The sequence below is a fragment of the Dermochelys coriacea genome, chromosome 1 (genome assembly GCF_009764565.3).
Source record: "Dermochelys coriacea isolate rDerCor1 chromosome 1, rDerCor1.pri.v4, whole genome shotgun sequence".
NCBI lineage: Eukaryota > Metazoa > Chordata > Testudines > Dermochelyidae > Dermochelys > Dermochelys coriacea.
In genome coordinates, this window is record NC_050068.2 from 226,882,315 (window position 1) to 226,903,248 (window position 20,934).

Here is a 20,934-nt window from a genome sequence, read left to right on the forward strand (position 1 = left end):
CCCAAAAACTCCTAAATAAAACGTTTTAATCTTAATTTTTTAAACTACATTGTTGGATTCTTTTTTACTTCCACTTATTTATTTGTTAGGTACTTGTACAGTCCCATTACCGTAGTATCTGAGCACCTTAAAATATTTAATGCATTATTCTCAGAACATCCCTGTAATGTAGGTAAGTGTTATTGTCCCCTTTTTTAAAGTTGGGAAACTGAGGTACAAAGAGTAACTCACTTGGCCAAGGTCACACAGGAAGTCTGTGGAAGAATAGAGAACTAAACCTGAGTCTTTAAAGTCTATTTGACTTTCCTTCCCCATTTGCTTCCTGTTTTTTTAACCTTTTGGATTCATCTTTTCAAACTTTTCTCCACCGTCATGAAAGCTAGAAACTTAGCTATCATTAAAAAAATAAAGTGAGTCATGAAGAAAAAAAATCACATGACTCTAGGAGTTAAGTCTTTAAGAAAAGACACTAAGGCCATGTCTACACTTATAGACTTACAGCAGCATAGCTGTACCAATACAGCTGTGCCGCTGTACGATTGCTCATGTAGCTATGTTATGCGAACGGGACAGAGCTCGCCCGTCGATATAAGAAAACCAGCATCAATGAGCAGTGGTAGCTATGTTGGCAAGACAGCATCTCCCGCTGACACAGCATTATGCACATGAGCACTTATGCTGGCAAAACTTTTGCCGACATAAGTGCTACTGTAGACACGTCCTAAGACTTATGATCTGGCCCAATTAACAGAGGAAAAAGTAAAGCAGCATAGAAACATGAACTTTGGGCAGACAGAGATGAGCTTGTGTCACAAAATTCAGATCCAGACCTCTTAATGTGGCAATGGAATTTTGGGGGAAGGATATTCAGATCCAGGGTTTTGATTCAGACTATTCCCTAACCAGAACCCCACCTGTTGTTGCAATTATACCACTACAATAAACCCCTGAAAACTAGGCGCTCATCCTCACCCAGAGTGAAAAGAAGTCATTGGTCCCCCACCCAGAGCCTGCACAGACCAATGTTGTTAGAATGTTTATCTTCTAGCTATTCCCCTTTCCTTCACATCTAGAAGCCCAGCCTTTGGCCAGAGACAAGACAGCGCCGCTTACAAAACAAGTAATACATAATGGAGAACAGCTAGCACCCTCTTGACTCATCCTAAGCATATCAAATGCAAATAATGGTAGCTTCTCTTGCTCCCCATTCAGGTATTGATGCAATCAATTTGGTTATAGTTATTTTCACTTTCTGGTTCTTAGTGTTGCAATGTTCGTATTTAAAACACTGCAAGGTAACGTTTATTTGTTTAACAACCAAACAGTCTCATTGAATTTTTTTTTTTTAAATTGTAAAACCACTGCTGTTGGCCTTCAGTTTTAGAAGAGCTTGCTTTCACAAAATTTAAGGTTTTGCCTATTCTAAGTGTACAGAGTTCCTTTAAAACTTTTATTAAGCTTCAATCATTTGTATTTGGCTGCTTTTTGCAAGTAACTTGGCTGGAATGGTGAAGGTTGAATAGACACATCATTGACTGTTCTCATACAAGAGCTGAGCAGCGAACACTGCAAAAGGAACACTTACATCTATGTACACTGAGTATTTACACAAGCTCCACAGTGCAGTTAGACAAATTCAAGATCCCAACTACTCATCTCTGGGAGCATAACACTTTGGTGGCAGGACACCCAACTACAATACCCCTTGTATAATCACTTAGGCCTTCTTTACAATCAATATTGCTACATCTCTCAGAGGTTTGAAAAATCCACACCCCTGAGAGATGTAGCTATACCAATCTAACCCTGGTGTAGAAAGTGCTTGGTCAATGGAAGAATTTTTCTGGTGACCAAGTTCCACCTCTTGGGAGATAGATTACCTATGCTGACGGGAAAACCCATCCTGTCAGTGTAGGTAATGTCTACACTGAAGCACTGCAATGGCACAGCTGCAACGCTGTAGCCGCACCACTGTAGCATTTTAATGTATACATAACCTTAGATGCACACCTTGGCTAAGTTTTCTGTCTGAAACATATTTCTAGCAAAAAAATGCAGATTTGCTGACAATGAACAATTTGGCAAAACTAACTCCAATTCACAAAATGAGTCATTTAGTGAAAAAAAAGAAAGAACATGCAAAAAAAAAAATCCAAACATTTTGTTTTGACATTTTTTAAACGTTTTGATTTTTTTAGTTCAATGACTTCTTCTAAATCTCCTTCAATTTTATTTTAAAAATTCAAAACCGTTTAAAAATGCTCAAAAAAATGAAACGCTTTGTTTGACCCAAAATGATTGTTTCTCTCAGTTTTTCAGAATTGCCATCAAACCAAAAAGAAAAAGGAGTACTTGTGGCACCTTACAGACTAAAATTTATTTGAGCATAAGCTTTCGTGAGCTACAGCTCACTTCATCGGATGCATTCAGTGGAAAATACAGTGGGGAGATTTATGTTAACTGCTGGAAATGGCTCACCTTGATTATCACCACAAAAAGTTTTCCTTCTACCCCCCCCCACCCCCGCTGTTAATAGCTCATCTTAAGTGATCACTCTCCTTACAGTGTGTATGATAAAACTGTAGTGTATATAAACCTCCCCACTGTATTTTCCACTGAATGCATCCGATGAAGTGAGCTGTAGCTCACGAAAGCTTATGCTCAAATAAATTTGTTAGTCTCTAAGGTGCCACAAGTACTCCTTTTCTTTTTGCGAATACAGCCTAACACGGCTGCTACTCTGAAACCTGTCATCAAACCAAACAATCTGTTATTTGTCCAGTTCTACTTCAATAAGTTCCCAAACAGCAGTATTTAAACACAGGCAAATGAGACAAATTGTGAAAGCTGCCCACGGTCACACAAAGCAGCTGTGACAGCAGGGAATCAAACCTGGATCTTGAGCCCAGTTTCAGTGTCCTAAGCATAAGACCAGATAAAAAACTAAAGAAGGATTTAACTAGCAATATTAGGTTTGAAAAAAAAAAAAAAAAAACCACAAACAAAAACAAATTGTAGACATACACTTCTCACAATGCCACACGGGGCATGTTCACACTTTGAACTGAGGAAAATTCCCAGCTCACTAGTTCTGATCCCACTAGCACACTAAAAATAGCGTAGCCATTGTGGCGTGAATGGGCAGGACTAGCTAACCTAACTATTTTTAGTTTACTAGCTCACATCAAGCTAGTGTGCAAATGCTCCCTCCACTTCGGAAGTACATCCCCACTCAAAACATAGACAAACCCCAGGTTAGGGGAAGTGGAATTTGAACATATAGGCTCAAGAAAATGAATTTAAAAAACAACATGTAGATGTGTTAGATTTTTAACACAAACATACAAATAACCTACATTGTTTTATCTTCAACATATGAGTTACAAGCTCGTGTTCTCCCTAATCCTGTAACTGGCTCCACATGGGTCAACACTTGCACCCAAACAGAGCCACTGAAGCCAATGCAGCTCCACATCAGTGCAACGACTTGCTCATATGGGTCCAATTACATGAAAACTATAATAAAAATAATCACAACTGTCTGAATTTTCTTTAATAACTACATGCTTTGTGTAACATTTAAGATAATAAAATGAAGAAATGTCTTTTTCCCATTTGTTTACTTTCAACAGAGCTTTGTTTAATTTCTACAAAAGTTGTCAGTTTCACTTTCTAATCTTTCTTTGCACTGACATACCATTCTGGCATTCTGGACTGTAACAAGCATGCTTTTGCCACCCACTCAAAGGCCTTGTCTACATTTGGATTTTAGCTACTAACGTTGCAGAACTGATGCAAACCACTAGCACAGACACAATTTGCACTGCTGCAGCTTACCCATTTCACATCTGTGCTGCTCTGGTGTAAGCTGTGTCGACAGTAGTGGTCTGCACCAATGGCTAAAATCTCACCTAGACAAGGCCTAATAGTAATGAAGCTAGTCCCTGGAAAGAAAGAAGTGGTTGTTAATGTCTCCCTGAACCAGAGACGCGCACAGGGAACAGAGACAAGTGCAGGCAGAGAAGGGTACTCTCCCTCACCTGCTCCCCAGGCTCTAGTATGGAAGCAGGGATACTCCCAGGATCTATACTCAGAGAAGAGAGTATAGGTAGGGGAAAACTATATTTCCTTTACCTATCAGGTCCCAAACCATGAGTGATGGCTTGCAGGCCACCTGTCTGCTTCATTAGCCAGGGGCCTAGCAGAAGGAAAGGCCCATCTTCATTTCCCAGATCATTCCAAGTGACCAAAAACACATTACAGCTGTAGAATAATAGAGAAGGTAGGCTTACAAGAGCACCTGCAAGGGGGCACCAGTATATGTCTGGTCCTGTTTTCCTCAGACCCACTCATGACCCACCCAGACACTGGTAAGCAAGGCACAATGAAGATAAGAATTTAAGAACTACAACAGCTAGTTTAAGCTTTACAGCCTGGCATACAGGCTTGGTTTTTAAGTTACACAATTTCAAAGCACCCCCTTCAATGGGGAAAAAGAAAGCCCTGAAACCAGACATCACCGCACAGGTGACAGGGTTATCGCTAGTCTGCGGCTCCCTGAAGAGGGCAGGGATGTAATTTAAACTAATCTTGAAAACTAGGCACGGACCCCTCTGCCTCGTTACAGCCTCACCACCATTCCCAGTCCCCCTACACGCAGAGGGCTCAGACAGACACTGCACTGCCCCAACATCTGCCCCAGCCCCGCACACCCCTGTGGCCAGGAACAGACCAGCTCCCCACATCCAGCGCAACACACACACACACACACACACACACACCCCAACCAGGCACAGGCCCAAGCTCTACTCCATCTCTCCTCCGCACACACACCTTAGTTCACGTAGGCACCGAGCCATACACCCCAATTCACGTGTACACACACCCCATACGGCGCCCCCAGCACAGATACGCACCCCCCCCAGTACAGCCCCATACCACCAGTATACGGAACGTCCACACACAGCCTTACACCCCCCCCCCACTCCACGCGCGCACACGACCCACACACACAAACACACACGCCCCGCCACGACCCCCGCACACACCCCGTCTCCCCCTCCTCGCCGCGCTGACCCTCCCGCCCAGGCCCCCCGCCGGCCGCCCGGCCCGGCCCCACGTGGGCCCCTCCTCCCCGCTACCTGGGCCGCGCCTCCCGGAACAGGCCCGTCAGCCGCCTCACGGTCTCCAGGCAGCCGGGGGCCGACGAGGCCTCCGAGAGCCGCTCCGCTCGGGCGGCGAGTCCCAGCCGCTGGGCCAGAGCGCGCAGCGCCGCCTCGGGCCCGGCCGCCGCCGCCGCCATCGCGCGCCTCTGCCCCCGCTCCGCCCCCTGCCGCGCGGCCCGACGTGCGTGTGCAGGCCGGGGTGCTGTGCGCGTGGGAGACACGGCCCTGCATGGCGCGGGGGCGGGCGATCGCGGAGGACAGGTGTGAGAGAGGCGGGGGGGGGGGGGGAGATCCAGGGGTTAAATTCAGCCGGAGCCCGCCAGCGTGGCGCTCCGGTAAAGATGTTCAAACCCGCAGGAGCCCTGGCATGCCCCGGGGCTCAGGGAAATAGTCAGTGGGAATGTAAGCCGTGGGGATACCTGTGGGCGCAGATATCTGTATCGGCAGGTGTGCCGCCACGTGTACATGCATGCTTGTAGAGATATGTGAGTGTGGGCACATGTGTGACTGCATCGGTGCAGCTACGTGTGATACCTGTGGGCATGGTCTAGATAACTGTACAGAAGGGCTGTCCATAAATTACATAAAAAGAAAAGGAGGATTTGTGGCACCTTGGAGACTAACAAATTTGTTAGTCTCTAAGGTGCCACAAGTCCTCCTTTTCTTTTTGCGAATACAGACTAACACGGCTGCTACTCTGAAACCTGTCATAAATTACATAATGCATCATTGGATGGATGGGTCCTTAATTTTGCATGACAGAATGTTTGTCTCAGTGTTATAAAGTATTACAAAGGTCTTGAAACTCACAAAAAGGTGTTACATAATTTGTGGATGGTTTCAGAGTAGCAGCCGTGTTAGTCTGTATTCGCAAAAAGAAAAGGAGGACTTGTGGCACCTTAGAGACTAACACATTTTTTAGAGCATAAGCTTTCGTGAGCTACAGCTCACTTCATCAGATGCATTATGCTGTCCACATAATTTGTGGACAGTCCCCACACGTAGATGTGTATGTAAGAGACATATAGTCATTTTAAATCACATTATTGGAAGTAAAACAAAAACCCAAACTCAGGGAATGTGCAATGAAGTTTCCATCACCAAATATAATAGAGGGAGGTTTGTTGCTTCAAGCAAAGTCCAACTACCGTGCAGTCTACCTTAAGGCTAGGCTTGGATGGATTCTGTTTTTATTGATTTCACCATACGCACAGAAACCGACAAAAATATTTCCATCAATAATAATTAAAATTTACAGGTAGACAAAATAATAAAAATGCTGCTTGAGAGCTTATTAGAGTTTGACTTAAGAATATTTATTTCGTATTTTTAACGTGATGTTGACAATTTGTGTTTAAATGACTATACAGCTTTAACTTTTTGACTCTCAGCACCTACTGTCATTAAATAATTATTTTCTGATCCCCATTGTCTGACCACCCCATATTTTCCCAAAGCTATAAAAATTTAAATTGATAAAAATAGAAAAAAAAATGCTTAAAAATAAACATTGATATTAGCCATCAAAATTGTAAAAAAATAAAAATTAAAGTCTGCCAAGCCTAATTAAAGGATTTTGATTCGTGGGGTGTAGCTGTTGTTGCCTTTCTCCTATTCAACTGTATGCGTAAATCTTGAATATTTATGTCTTCTGCAATCAGTAGAAAGATGAGTATGTCATGGGGGTTACAGATTCTCTGATTTTCTGTCTTTTTTTCCCTTGAGCACTGTGTCTTTTCCTTTTTTCATTTCCTCCACCACCAAGTTTGAAGACGGGCCACTGAGGGTGGGAGGAGTATGAATACCAGTGCATAACCCTTCTAGCAGCAGTAAAGGTGAAGGTTCCCCATCCAGAGGTAAAGCATACTCTGACTTTATGCTAGGGTTTTTTGCCTCAGATTTCTCACCATTGCTGCCACCACTTCAGCTCAGCAAGTAGCAGCAATTTAGAAGCACTGGAAACCCAAGACATCAATGCCAGTTTAAGCATGTCTTATTGAGCATGCTCTGGTCAATGTTAGATGTTACTGTACTTAAATCACCAGTAGTCACACACAGCCCTCTCCACACTAGTGCTTCCAAAATTACTACCACCATTGGCACTAAACTCCCAGTTGCACTGCTGAGGGGAGATGCTGAATGCAAGAGCAGGGTTCTGAGGGAAGCAGATTCTGCTATCACCTGTCCCTTCTCACACTGTAGTGTGTGTTTGTGGGGGACAAGAGATGCAGAGACACCAGCTGCCAGAAATGAGAACTCAAGGTAGAAACTCTTTCAGCAAATGGCAGTGGGGAATAAAGACAAGGGCACAGCTGGAAGGACAGGTTCTTCCCAAAAGTCACCATGAAAAAGTAACCAAACTGAGTCCCTTTCCGTTCACTCCTCTGTCTTGGCCCAGTGGAGGACCTCAGCTCCGTCCTACGGCACTGTAAGAAGATAGATAACAGCCCTCTTTATTCCACAGATCATGTGCTCCAATATTTACCTACCCTTGGCTCTGTTCAGTCTTTCTTTCGGAGATGTCTGTCTGCAAATGACCCAACTAACAATTCTGAGAGTCATTTCAGTATGTCTCAAAAAAAATATAAAAACTATTGGTAAATTTACAAAAATAGAATAGGTATGGATTAAAAGAAATATTCTTATCTAAACACTACAGAAAGCATTGCTAGGCTAATATTAAGCTTAAATTACCAAACATAGTTTTAAATCTTTTGCCAGAGAAGTCTTTGGGTGATGAACAATTCCACAGCTGTCTCTTTAATCCCAGTTCACATGATCCACAACGTATCTCTACAGCTTCTCCAATTACAGTGGACATCTGAGCCGTATAGAGTCCATACATTTAGTAAGGTCAAAAGTCAGGATTGGGCATCAACACACCTCTAATCAATACACAATTACCATTTGAATAGGTTTTACTTTTACAAACATGCAACCCTTCTGCCAGCTGGAGCCAGCAGCAACCAGGGCCGGGTTCAATTTCTAGGGGTTCCTTTCCATTGATATAGCACAGGACCAGCTCAAACTCCCTGGGAAAATTACATACCACCCCTGGGCGCCTCTAAGAGGCAATACTTCCCCTCTCGCAAGCACAGAGTCTGAGCGTAGAAAAGAAACTTTTCATAAAAGGAGGGAAGTAACTTGGCATTAGTTTGGGAAAACACTGCAAACAGGGTTCATAAACATAAACCATGAGTAAAAGACCCACCACCAAGTAAGTTGTGCAGTGTCCTTTTCCCTTCAGGTTCTTAAGACAAGCAACCCAAAAGTTCCTTTCACATGCCTGACCCTTCTCTGCATCCCACTCACAGTTGCTGTCCTTGGTCAGTGCAGACCCGGAGTTCAGAGTTGCATCTGTAGAGTTCACTTCCCCCGCTGGGTGGGGTAAAGAGGTATCTTACTCGTTCCACTGCTCAGGCGCTCGCCACCCCTCTCTGCCAACCACCCTGCTGACTGCTCACTCCTGCCGGCCACCTGCTCACTGCTTCCACTGGCCGTCTGCTGACACTGCCTCTCCACCAGCCGCTGTGCTGGCTGCTCATCATGCCTCTCTGCCGCACCAGCCACTCATTCACCAGCTGACTGTCAGTCGCCTTCTGCTGCCACCTGCCTCTCTTCTAAGACATGAGTGTCGTAGTAATTTTTAGCTCTTTGCAGGCTGGGCAGAAATACTGCCCCATCTCAGGTAATTTAAGCTCTCAGTGATTTTTAGCTTTTAGCAGGCAGGGCAGAAACATAGTCCTACCACAACTGATTTTAGCTCTTATTGGGCAGTTAACATAACAAAGAGGCTCCTAATGAAGCTTATTTATCTCTATTCTTTGAACAGTGGGGAGGAACCCATTAAACCAGTCTAGCGAGAATCCTTGATAAGGGTATGCAGCTTCCTGCATCCTCTTACCATCCTCTTACTTTCACAGGGCGCTGACATTCGAACTCCTGGCTTAACGAGGCTCTTTCAAGTGAGGATGGCCCCCTCATTTGGGACAGGTTAAAGCACAGTCCTGCTTTCCTGTATTCCTACAATACAGGGAGTCCTCGAACATATGACGCCCAACTTTCATTGGACACCCCTTATGATGCTTTTCAATTGACTGCCCTTTTCGCCTCTATGATGCTTGTTTTGCCCTTACGATGCTCGATTTGCATAAAGTTCACTTGAAATGAGTTCCCGGCTGCGTTATACTGGTATGGAGCTGGAAAGGGTAGCTTCTGATTGGCTTCGAGGCAGCAGGTCAGCTTGTTGCCGGGCAGCGTTGCTGCTTGTTGTTGATTGGCTCCCAGGCCCGGGTTCAGACAATCAGAAAGCTTGAACGGTGATTGGCTGAGCCTCAGCATGTGTGCACTTCTTACTGGCTTTCTGAGGTGGTGTTGCTGGTATTCTGAGCAGCATATGTGAGTTTATATATTTATTTGAATGCTATTTACAAAATCCAATTTACAGTAAATACATTGATGTTGTAACATTAGTCATCTATAATTCATTCAGTATAAAAATCTGGGTTATTGTGGTGAAAATAGTGTATCAAGCCTTGGTTCAGGAACTAATCCCCCCTTCATACCATTGATTCCTATGGGAAAAGTGGTTTCAACTTACAACATTTCGACTTACAATGCAATTCTGAGGAACAAATTGTGTCGTAAGTCCGAGAACTCCCTGTAATTACAACATTGGTAACCATATATCACTACCCCTGCATTCAGTACTAAGGTGATTTGTACCCAACCCCTGCCAAAGTTGATCACTTTGACACCACTGTATCTGCTGAATATATAAGCAGAGCAGCAGCAAACCTTATTTACATAAACAGTTTCTCCCCCTCCCAGCTAGCTGTCAGGGAAGCATTCATTCAGACACTGCTTACAAACATACTGCCTTTTCCTTTAGAAACAAATTCAATTGTCATCCCTCTTGAGCTAGGCTAGAGGTAAACTTCTCTTTCTCCTGCATTAATATCCATCAGTGACCCTTTTGTTTTTAATGATTGTCAATCACAAGGGTTGAAGCCAGCCTTGACATGTGACTTGGGCATGTATCAACAAGTAGTGCTTGAAGGTTACACATAAACAATAAGACTTGTACAAATATCAATTGGAAATTAATTAGATAAATAAGAACTATCAGATGATATTGATTAAATTAAATAACCGGACAAGATGGCCTAACATTTCACAAACCCTCATGATTTTTTACAACAGTTCCTGTGGCAAACTGACAAGCCCACACATCAAAGTACATTTCAAAGGCTATCTTTATCTCTGATAGAGCTAGAAATTTGTGTTTGTTTCTTTGAATTGGAATGGAATCTCAAAACAGGTGGAACAATTGTCATGAATCAGATCCCAGGTCCATCTAATTGAGTACCCTTTGTCTGACAGTAGCCAACACTAGATGCTTCACAGGAAGGTGCACAAATCATTGCAATACACAGTTTTGGAATAACTTTCACACAGACAGAGGTACTTTCTTCATAACCTTCATTAGTTTACAGGTTGGCTTATACTAACTTGATATTCTTGTTATGCATGTAACTATCCAATTCTTTTTTGGATCTTGCTATACTCTTAGGCTCAGTGATACCTTGTAGCTGTGAGTTTCACAGGCTAATTGTGTGATCCTTTTATGAGTTGTAAATTTGCTGCCTTGTAATTTCATTGTTTCTGAATACCCAAATTGCCAGAACCATGAAAAATGCCTTTTTTCCAATCTATGCTTGGTGAGAAGATGGTGTCCTCTCCTGTCAGATGTGGATTTAGCCACAATAATATTAGTGTTTATAACCTGTAGGCTTGATTATTGTAATTGTCTTCACCTAACTGTGAAACTGGAGACTTCTTTCTATAACCTCTGCTTTATGATTATATCTGATGTAAATAATTTACAATAACAGAGAGGCAACATAGACATTGTAGTGTGCCAAACCTATTAGTAACTCTTGGAGATGGGATACTGACCCAATGAGTGACAAGGATATTTGGCTTTAGCCCTTGCCCCAGGTCATGTGACTGGGGCCAGGAAATTAAGGTTTTGTTTCTTACCCCATTCATGTGTGTCACACTCTTGTTACGCGGTGACAGAAGCAAACAATCTTTCACCAAAGAGAAGCAAATGAAGCCCCTTGTGTCCATCTGACTGGAAGGGAATGTGGCAGAGAACTGGGGGAAGTGATTGAAGCAATACCAAATTGTCATGAAACAAGTGGTATTGCAAAGAAATCAGAGGATGAAATTCTCTGTGCTGCTATATGTATCAGGTTCGGAGCCATTGCAGTTTACTCTACCTCATTTGCTACACACCTTCGAACTTCCACAGTGAATGAAGCATTTCCTAACTTTTGACTTAAGGTTCCAACCTTAACAATGTTCTTTAACCAATTTTTTGTATGGAATTTATTAATTATGTTGGGCCATTACACAAACTTATAGACGGACACAGTCCCTTGACGCAAAGAGCTTATCTAAAAAGACAAGAAAGACATTTGTAGTGAAAGGGACACAGCACAGAAGCAAATTGGTCAGGATGACAGTTGACAGAGTTTGGTTAGTTTCATGTTTGGGGGATTTTGCGTTATTGTTGTTATGTATGTTATATTTATTATAAAAATGAAGTTTTAGATTTTAATTTAGAACAAGAAAAGCAAAATACAGGAGGCTGTAAAAATGTGAAATTAAAGCAGGCCTAAACTTACACATTGGGAAGCTGGAAGATGTAAATTTAGACTCCCTTACACATCAGCAGAGTGAGTGTAAGTAGGTCTAAAGGATTTGGAATATAAGGGAGTCTAAGCTATAGGAAGTGAGTCATCTCCTTGCATGATACCTCTGAACTTGGCTCTATAGCATTCTGATTTTTAAAATGACACATATCTGCTAGGAAATGCCAATGGAAGATTAATCATTTCTATGACTGTGCGTAGTTTTCCCTTTTAGCTTGGCAATGGCCATCTTGCAGGACAGAGCAAAGCTGATGGTGTCTTACCGCTTGCCCCCCACACCCTAACTCCCACTTCACATTGTTCTCCCTGCAGGTTACATTCCATACATTTCACAGCTACTGCCTCTCCCCCCACCCAAGCTGAAAATCTCTCTTGGGCTGCTTGAACTTGAATCCCAACTGACTTCCTCTTGAAGTCTAACAAGCCTAACCCTGCTCTCTTTCTCTCCTCTTTTCCCCAGCCCTCTTTCACACAAGAACGACCCCTCTTGTCCAATTCAATCATATTTTATTGGCTATTTAGGTGTTGCCAAAATATAACCAAGACAGAAGCCCCAGCTCACTGTCAGAAATTGATGGCCAGGATGGGACTTCATTATGTTTAGAGATTTATCCCCATACATGGAGAATCCAGTCAGCAAAGGGCTTCACATATTAGCGCTTGATCCTGCCTCAAATGAAAAACTCCCATTGACATCTATGGTGTAGGATCAGCTCCACCCTCAGCATCTGCCTGGGAATAGAACTTCATGCTGTGTTTGGGGTTTAATCCCCAGAACATAGACTGACTGCCACAGCAATTTTCCTTTTCTCTACAACACATGACATACATCTCACTGCATACAAGTATACATGTCCCAGTAAATAGCCTCTCTTTTTTGCTTTCTCTGTGCTATGTGTATATGTATTGGGAGGCGGGGGAGGGTTGTGTGGCGTGTCAAGAGATGGAGAGGCTGCTAGAAAGTAGGGGGATGCTGTGGGGCTGTTTTGGTGTGTGCGAGTAGTAGGAAAAAAGAGGGAGCCGAGGGATTGCACTGTGTGGGTAGAGTGGTGACTGCTGTGTGTGAGAGAGAGAAAGCAGGACTGCTTTGGGTATAGTGTGTTTGTATTGCGGGAGACAGGCTGGCTGTTGGGATGTATGCGGGACAGAGAAAGTGTGAAAGCTAGGATTCAAATTCAGGCAGCAGAAGCTGTGAGAAGTGTGGTATGTAAGTGCTTGTGGATGTGGACACAATAGTGAGAAGGGAGCAGAGGGGAGTAGGTCGGTATAGGAACAAACCAGTTTGCTCTCTGTCCTGAGAAATGGCAGCTGCCAGATGCTAGGTGTGTCTGTTTGGTTTTTTATGTTAAGTCCAATACCAAGCTAATGCCATTTTTTTAAATACAAGTTCACATGATTCTAAATTAAAAGAAAAATAAGTGTTGTTTCCCTTCATGTTGTAGGTTGATGCTAGTGTAGTTTAAGGATGTGCATGTGCCTATATTAATATTATGTCATATTTGTCCATAACGTCAGAAGAGTGCATGGCACTTTACAAAGGGAGGAAGAATGTTGCCCCTCCCACAAAGAGCTCACAGTTTAAATTGCCCATAAAATGAGATCAATGCTCAGGAGATAACAGCGAGTAATGGGGATGGAAGGAAGAGTGTACTGGGGGCAATAGGGGAGCCCCACACCCGACCCTGCTCTCCAGCAGAAGCGCCAGGCAGGGCGGAAGAAGCCCCAGCATGGGACCCCCACTGCAGCCCCAGGACTGAAGGAGCTCTCGCTACCTGCTGTGGCCTCAGGGCCGGGGGAACCCCGCCTCCCACAGTGGGGCTCAGGCTTCAGTCGTCCCCACCCCCCATCAGCCCTCCCCACTGTTTTTAGTAAAAGTCACAGACAGATTGTGGGCGTCCATGATTTTTTATTTATTGCCTGCGACCTGTCCGTGATTTTTAGTAAAAATAACCGTGCCAAAATCTTAACCTTATTCATAGTTACACAGAGAGGGAGAAACTCCATCCTTCCTTAGATTTCCAAGACTGGGATTTTCTTTTCAGTTTCAGTACTTTTCCATTAACTTTAATGGTCCACCATTCTCTTTCCCTAGGTTGTACAATACTAGGTTCTTGGACTTAGTTTCGTGTAAACAACTAATCTGGGAAGTGCTCCTCCCTGTTTAACTGCTGTCCCACAAGACTGAGAGGTGGCGCTGGAGTTGCATTCTGGTTACAATTATAGTGTACTACACATATGTACATTCATTATCATATACATATCTCCTAATGACCATCAAGTTGAGAACATTACACACTTTTATAAAAGGCCTCACTTGACATATATTTATGCACAATAAATTGCATATAAGCAGTGGATTCAATTGCTTATTCTTTGGGGTTCATACCCCTTGAGGTGTTTGGACCCTGATTACCACAACTACACTTGTTAGTTCCTAACTGTTGTTTAATAATTACTTTTTAAAACGTGTTTAGAGGCAATTAGAGTATTGTTTGAGGAATTGTGGGCAAATATGGGTTTTGAGGAGGGGTTTGAAGGAGACAAGGTGTGGGTGATTGCTTTAAAAATGAATAAAAGAAGGAATAAATTGCTTGAGTAACAATAAGAAAAGGAGTACTTGTGGCACCTTAGAGACTAACAAATTTAAGGTGCCACAAGTACTCCTTTTCTTTTTGAGAATACAGACTAACACGGCTGCTACTCTGAAACTTGAGTAACAATGTTAGAGATCCTTGGATGCCAACCTATATGTACAAAAATCCATATCCTCTTCCTTGTGATGCTTCCCAATATCAGATAAATCCTTCTGGTTTGAGAATTCACTTCAGTTCCTAAATGTGTCGATCTGTTTGGTTATTGCAACAATAGCTAGAAATACTTTAGATATCGAACCTGCCCTGGAAAGAAATATTTTTTGGAGAAGAATGCCCTAGGAAAGAAAACTAGAGGAAAGGCTTCTGAGCATTTTAGGATGACGAACCTTGGGCCAGAATCTAATAACCTTATTCAAGTAGTAACATATTTCTCAAACAGTCCCATGGTACTCACTCACCAACAAAGCCACTACCTATCTGAGTAAAGAGATCAAAATTTGTCCCCTAATGAATGAGTGAACACTGGAAGTACCCACAGGAAAATCTTGCATGATGTAGCACTACTCCCATCTAGCAGCATCGGTGGAAATGATCAATGCTAAAAATTTTACTAAAAGGAGAAAAGAGGGATAAAAGATCAGAGAACAAGGGAGAACAGTACAGTGACTCAGAACATCTCCTATTTGTGGTTATTCTACTGATGGTAGGTGAAAAATTAGAACAGAGCTATGAAATGAACTAACAATTTCTGATTAATTCACCAATAACCACCTCACACAAGATCTGTCCACAGACTGACATCTAGTGGAGGTAAAACAATATTCTTCAGAACTGAATAAAAAGTCTGAATTTTACAGTCTTACAACGTAAATAATTATACACAGTTCATTCGTTAATTTCAATTTACATAGCTTAAAAGTTTATTGTATGGCTCTTTGTCATAAAAGTTAAAAATACAATCATATAAAATGGTAAGATAAGCATAATTTCCATTTCTCCTACACTAAAATTAAACTAACACCCAAACAATAACCTATTGGGATTAATGTTTGGAACATTTCTGAAAATTAGTCCCATATTGCTTTAAGAAATGTTACTTAAAATACCATTACCAATTATCAACACAAAATAACATGAAATTATACCTAAAAATATTTACTAAAGTAATCAACAGATTAAGAGCTAGGAACTAGTGGGTTCAATTCCCAACTCTCCTAAATCAGACACCTGATTTGTGTGTCAGTTTCCCCATCTGCACACACCATTTAAATGCTTTCTCACAGAGACATAAAGAGAATCAATTAGTTAATTTTGGTATAGCATTATGAACAACAAAATCCATATAAGTGTAAAGTCATTTATTTTATTAGGACTAGTAGGTGTTTGATTTTTACAAGAAGCTTACTAAAGAAGGAACAAGTACTAGAATCAGAGTAAAAATAACTTCCTCAGAAGACACGGAGAATTCAGTCAGCACTGGGCTTCACGCTGTATTTGGGATTTAATCGGCATATACAGGGCTTTTCATTTACTAAACAAGGAAACCACCAAGAAACTGCTATCATCCACAGAGACCTGAACAAAGGCAAGATACTTTTTCAACTGCTAGGTAAAGGCATGCCACAAAGTTCTGCTAATTATACCTCTGAAGGGAAGCTTTGAATCTATTCTTATTTGGTATTATTTTTCAGAGAATCACATTACCAGAGTGAAGATTTTTTTTAAAAGCTTAGTGATACAGATGTATTGTTTAAAAAAAAACAAAACAAAACAGCCATTTGACTTTACTAAACAATCAAATGCAGATTAAATCAGGCTCATTCTGCATAGACTGGCTACAAATACAATTCACAATTCTGCTGAATTCATAACTTTGATTAAAACTAAATCTCTGTGAACCTTCACCTTTTATTAAAAAGTAGCTATTACTTGTGAAAAAGTTTTGCTGGTACTCAGATAATTCTATTACTTGCACCAACTCCTTGCAGCTCCTTTGCATATTGAACAGGACAAGTTAACTGATGATTTTATCAGTAGTTATATACTAAAGGAAGCAACTTTTTCTGTCTCCTTTCTATACAGCATGGGGATCACAGAGGATTTAGTTACAATTTTCCCAGTTTATGGATGAAAGAAAGGCCTGAAGGGGCTATATACAAGTACTCCAAAGGGTAGGGAGGCCCAGACTCTCATCTGACTAAAATAAAATCTCTGTTCCAGCATGTGTACTATCTATATCTCTAAAGTATCATCCATTTATTAGTACTAGAATATGGTTTTTTACTAGACACATTACACCACATACTGATCCGTGTACTTGTACACAAATCATACAATGTATTGTAAACCTCAAAGGTACCAGATACTTTCCTGTAAATATTCTACAAACAACAGTAACAAATGGTATATTAAAATCTCTGTTAGAGATGGATGGGGGCTACTTTTTTGATTCAAATGAGGCTGTTGATATTCATTGAATACAAATACTGATTTCCACCCTGAAGAGGGCAGAGAGGGGAGTGAGGTCATGGGAAGAGGGTGTTGGCTAAATGATGACTTGAAGGCAGGAACAGGAAGGGGGCCTCAGGCACCAGGGGATGGTGGCAAGAGGTCCTGGATTATAGTAAAAAAATGGCTCATGCCAAGTGGAAGCAGACATTTAAAGTATCTGAACCAGATCCTGTGCCCTTTGAAGTCAATGGGAACAAAATCAAGCCCTCTATATTTTGTTTTTGACTCATATTCATCTAAGTATTGGTTAAATGGCTGGATTTGTATAAATGCGAATAAAAGGTTTGTCATGTCCCTGACTCCACATAGTATTATAATATACATGGTGATACATATTACACATTCGTAAATGAGTATTAGTAACCATACATTAGTAGAAGTTCCATGATAAGGGGCAGAAGGATGAGGTTGTAGCAGGAAAAACGACACACGAGGGTGTAAGATAAAGTAGGTCCCCTCAGTCTTTGGGCCTGATTCTCTACTATGGTGCTTCCATTTTATGCCTGTACAATTCAGGCTCTTTATTTTACACACCTCTGTGGGTTGTTTTTCCTGCTTCATTCATATCCATCCACCCCTCAATGTACAACGTATCAGATTATACTCTCACTCATTTACTGAGCTGTAATTTACACCACTATCTGCATAGCTTGTGAATATAGGCCCCAATTTCTGGAGTACTGTCATATTTTTCGTTGGTCAATAGAAGTCACATGACATGTCAAAATTGAATCATAGCGGCATAGTGTTTTTTAATAGAAGACAAAGGTTTGTACAATCATGTTGTTAAACAGGGAATCTGGGAATGGTGTGTGCCTTCATTCCTGAAGAAAGGAGTGCCTAGTAAAGAGGAATCTATTATAAATCACATTTTTAGTGAGAATGGCAAAGCTGCATAAAACTCTTGCCTTAGGGAATCTGTCTAATTTGTCAGCTAAAATTCAGTCTTCTGATAGAAAACTAGTCTATTCATGCTGCATGGAGACTAATTACCCACCGAAAGAATCTGTTCAGGGAACTGTCAACAATGACTTAGTGTGGAATAATCATCATATGGGATTTCAAAGCTTCCAAAATCAGTGGAGTTCCCCCTGCTCATTGTGCCATGCGTTAGACATGCATCAGTTCCTTATCTCTCTCTCTTTCTCTCTCTCTCTCACACACACACACACACACACACATATATATATCACTTTACAACCTGGTGGGTGGTGTCTCCTAAGAAGAATGAAGTACCATCATCATGGGTTATTCCCAGTAAACTGAAAAATACGAAGAGAAATTGCTTTGTCTCTTAGAAAGGATTTTTCATTTCTGTGTTATATATGGAAATAGTGTATCACTAGTGGCAATATGGAAGTGCAATGAAAATGAAAGTCAAGCACTATATCTACAGCGATAACTTGCATAAGCTTTTTTGAATGTGTAAGGGTAATCATATCCATACAGTCTACACCAGTGTAAAGCAGAAGAAAATCTAAGTGGAGTTATGTCAGCTTTGCACTTTATACATCAGAGAAGAATTTGTCTCTACGTGTCTTCAGGGTAAAAGTCACTCTGATAATTTTCTAACTACAGATCATAATTTATTTCCCAAAAGAAAGAAGAAAGTTATATATAATGGAATTCATCTTCTATTAGTGGAAAAAATTCTAAATGTCCTGAACACCTGCCTTTCCTTAGCACCCCTTAGGATCTAGCTCAGTCCTTAGGTCCTTACTCAGGCATTGATGAAAGTGGGAGTGTTGCTTGAATAGTGGCTGGATCCCAAGATGAGCAGATCCCCTACAATTATCATTTTAGTCAATGAGTATGGCAGTGCTCAACACATATCAGGATCACATCGTGATCTTGCAAGGTGCTCAGCCCATAGAAGTAGATACTCAGAACTTTACAGGATTGGACCTTGAGGAAGGTCGTCAGCATTGTGTCCATTTTGTTTAAAAGGAAACTAGAATTAGGCTTAAAACAGATAAAAACGTTGGGTCAGGAAAGGGCGTATATCAGCTTTTGTTTTACAACAGTGAGTTAAAAACAAAATCTTAGTTAAGATGCTATTCATTACCAGAAATCATTGTTGCAATTAAACAAGCATCGAATATACTGCTGCTGACTAATTCAGACCCTGATTCAACAAAGTACTTAACCGCATGGTTAACTGTAAAAATGTGAGTAGTCTACAAAGTCCCTACAATGGGACTACTCACATGCTTAAAACTAGGCATGTGTTTAAGTACCTTGATGAATCAAGGCCCCACTGCTTTATTTGATTCATAAATGCCATCAATACTAGTTATTTCTCAAGGAGTGCAATAGAGAAAAAGGAGCATAACTGGCCAAAAGAAGGCACTGTTAAGTGTTTACTTTTAAATAAAAGAACACTTTTGAATTATTAAATAAAGAGAGATTACAATATCCAAGTCATTCCAACCCATCTCAAAAATAGTGATATGAATTAATGATTTACTCTAGGTTTAAAAATCTATTTGCTTTGGTATTCATAAAAAATGCATTGTTACCTTAGCAACCTGAACATCACACATAATTTAGTCTATCCTTGATCTAAAGTACACCCTCTTAAGGAAATGCACACAGTTTCTCATGAGAACACTTTTCCCTTTTTCATTGTTTGTAAAGGAGGAAATAATGAATTGGTTTGTCCTGAAAGGGCCATTTTTGATCTTTTCTTTTCTCCCCATTACTAATGATATCTGAGATTTAAACACCTATCAACATGAAACTCAACCATCCGATTCACAGGACTCTTCTAACAATGCCCTCGGTCTTAACAGAGAAACACCAATTTTACTCATTTTTATCAGTCTTGAAATATCATCCACCCCTTTCCAATAAATTCATTAAGCGACAGAAGGCTAATTTCCTCCCCCCTCATCCGTCTTTTAAACATGTAGAGTCTGATTCTCTACTGCCTTGTGTGTTGTGTGCTCATTTACACAAATGCAACAAATGTATACTCTGATATCCTGGCTGGATTCATAGTGGCCCTGTGGCCTCTTTTGTGCTGGTGTATATGGCATATGGGGGTTGCAAAGCACCTGCATTGCCACTTTCCCAGCTTCTCCTAGGGAATATCATGGCAGAAGAAGACTTCTATCGGAACTTTGGACCCAGCCCTGTGCCCCTCCCTACTTTGCAAAAGACTCTTGTGCAGAGGAAAGCTGGGAAGCAAGTCCTAGTTGGGAGGGAAGTGGCTCAGATAATCTTAAATCTTGACAGATCTGCACCACTGCAAAGTCCCAGAGCGACCATTGCAGAAGGGGGACAAGTTAGGGCTGTCCTCATCTGTGCTGGTGATTGAGGTGGCCCCTGGCAGTTCCTGAGCTGGGAGAAGCACAAACCACTTCTCTTCTTTCCCTGTTTGGCATAGTGCCAGCACGGGGATGAACACCAGGAATGAGCATAGGTATGAATGACAGTATAAGGTGGAAGGCATTAGAGAGTCAGGCTCTTAGTGAATTTAATGTTCCTGAGAAATGATGGATGGACAGCCCCAGAAACTATCCACTGAGCAGGTCAGGCATGAGCAATGCAGACTTCCGTACACTACCCTGCCAATATCAAAAACAGCAAGGAGGCTTGTCAAAGGATGTGGTTTACATGGCAAATAAAAGTTCATTCCAGATGTTGATTTTTTGAATTAGAGATTTAAACAAATGTGCAAGAAGAAAACAAACAAACAAACACAGACTTAAAGACTCAAAATAGTCACAAAAATCATTACTCAATATCACATACTTATACCACAATAGGTTGCTGAGCATCTATTGACCTCTTGCTCCCAAAGAACTGAATTTAGGGTGATCTGGTTCTTCATCTCTTAGCCCATATTTCTCAAAACTCACAGTCACACCTTTTCAAACAGTCACCTCACTGTGTCATTTTACCTCCAGTAATATTGCTAAACAACAGTATTTCATTTGTTGT

General features: G+C 41.4%; 1 protein-coding gene and 1 long non-coding RNA gene across 6 annotated transcripts in view; one reads left to right on the forward strand and one right to left on the reverse strand.

Moving 5' to 3' along the window:
* The window catches only part of ATXN10 (ataxin 10), a 176,173-nt gene extending 170,831 nt beyond the window's left edge, over nucleotides 1–5,342 (reverse strand). For 3 of the 5 annotated variants that reach the window (XR_006281710.1, XM_038406008.2, XM_038406018.2), the window contains exon 1: nucleotides 5,142–5,341. Coding sequence is in view for 4 of the 5 variants with exons in the window: in XM_038406008.2 (XP_038261936.1) it covers nucleotides 5,142–5,302 (161 nt within the window). In the remaining variant the exon portion in view is untranslated. Of the gene's footprint in view, nucleotides 1–5,141 lie in introns of all 5 variants that reach the window. The other 2 variants (XM_038405980.2, XM_038405989.2) reach the window with 2 other exon arrangements.
* A 5,221-nt stretch (nucleotides 5,343–10,563) lies between these two features.
* Nucleotides 10,564–20,934, forward strand: part of LOC119847270 — a 43,773-nt gene continuing 33,402 nt past the window's right edge. The window contains exon 1 of the long non-coding RNA XR_006281717.1: nucleotides 10,564–10,628. This is a non-coding gene — a long non-coding RNA (uncharacterized LOC119847270). The remainder of the gene's footprint in view (nucleotides 10,629–20,934) is intronic.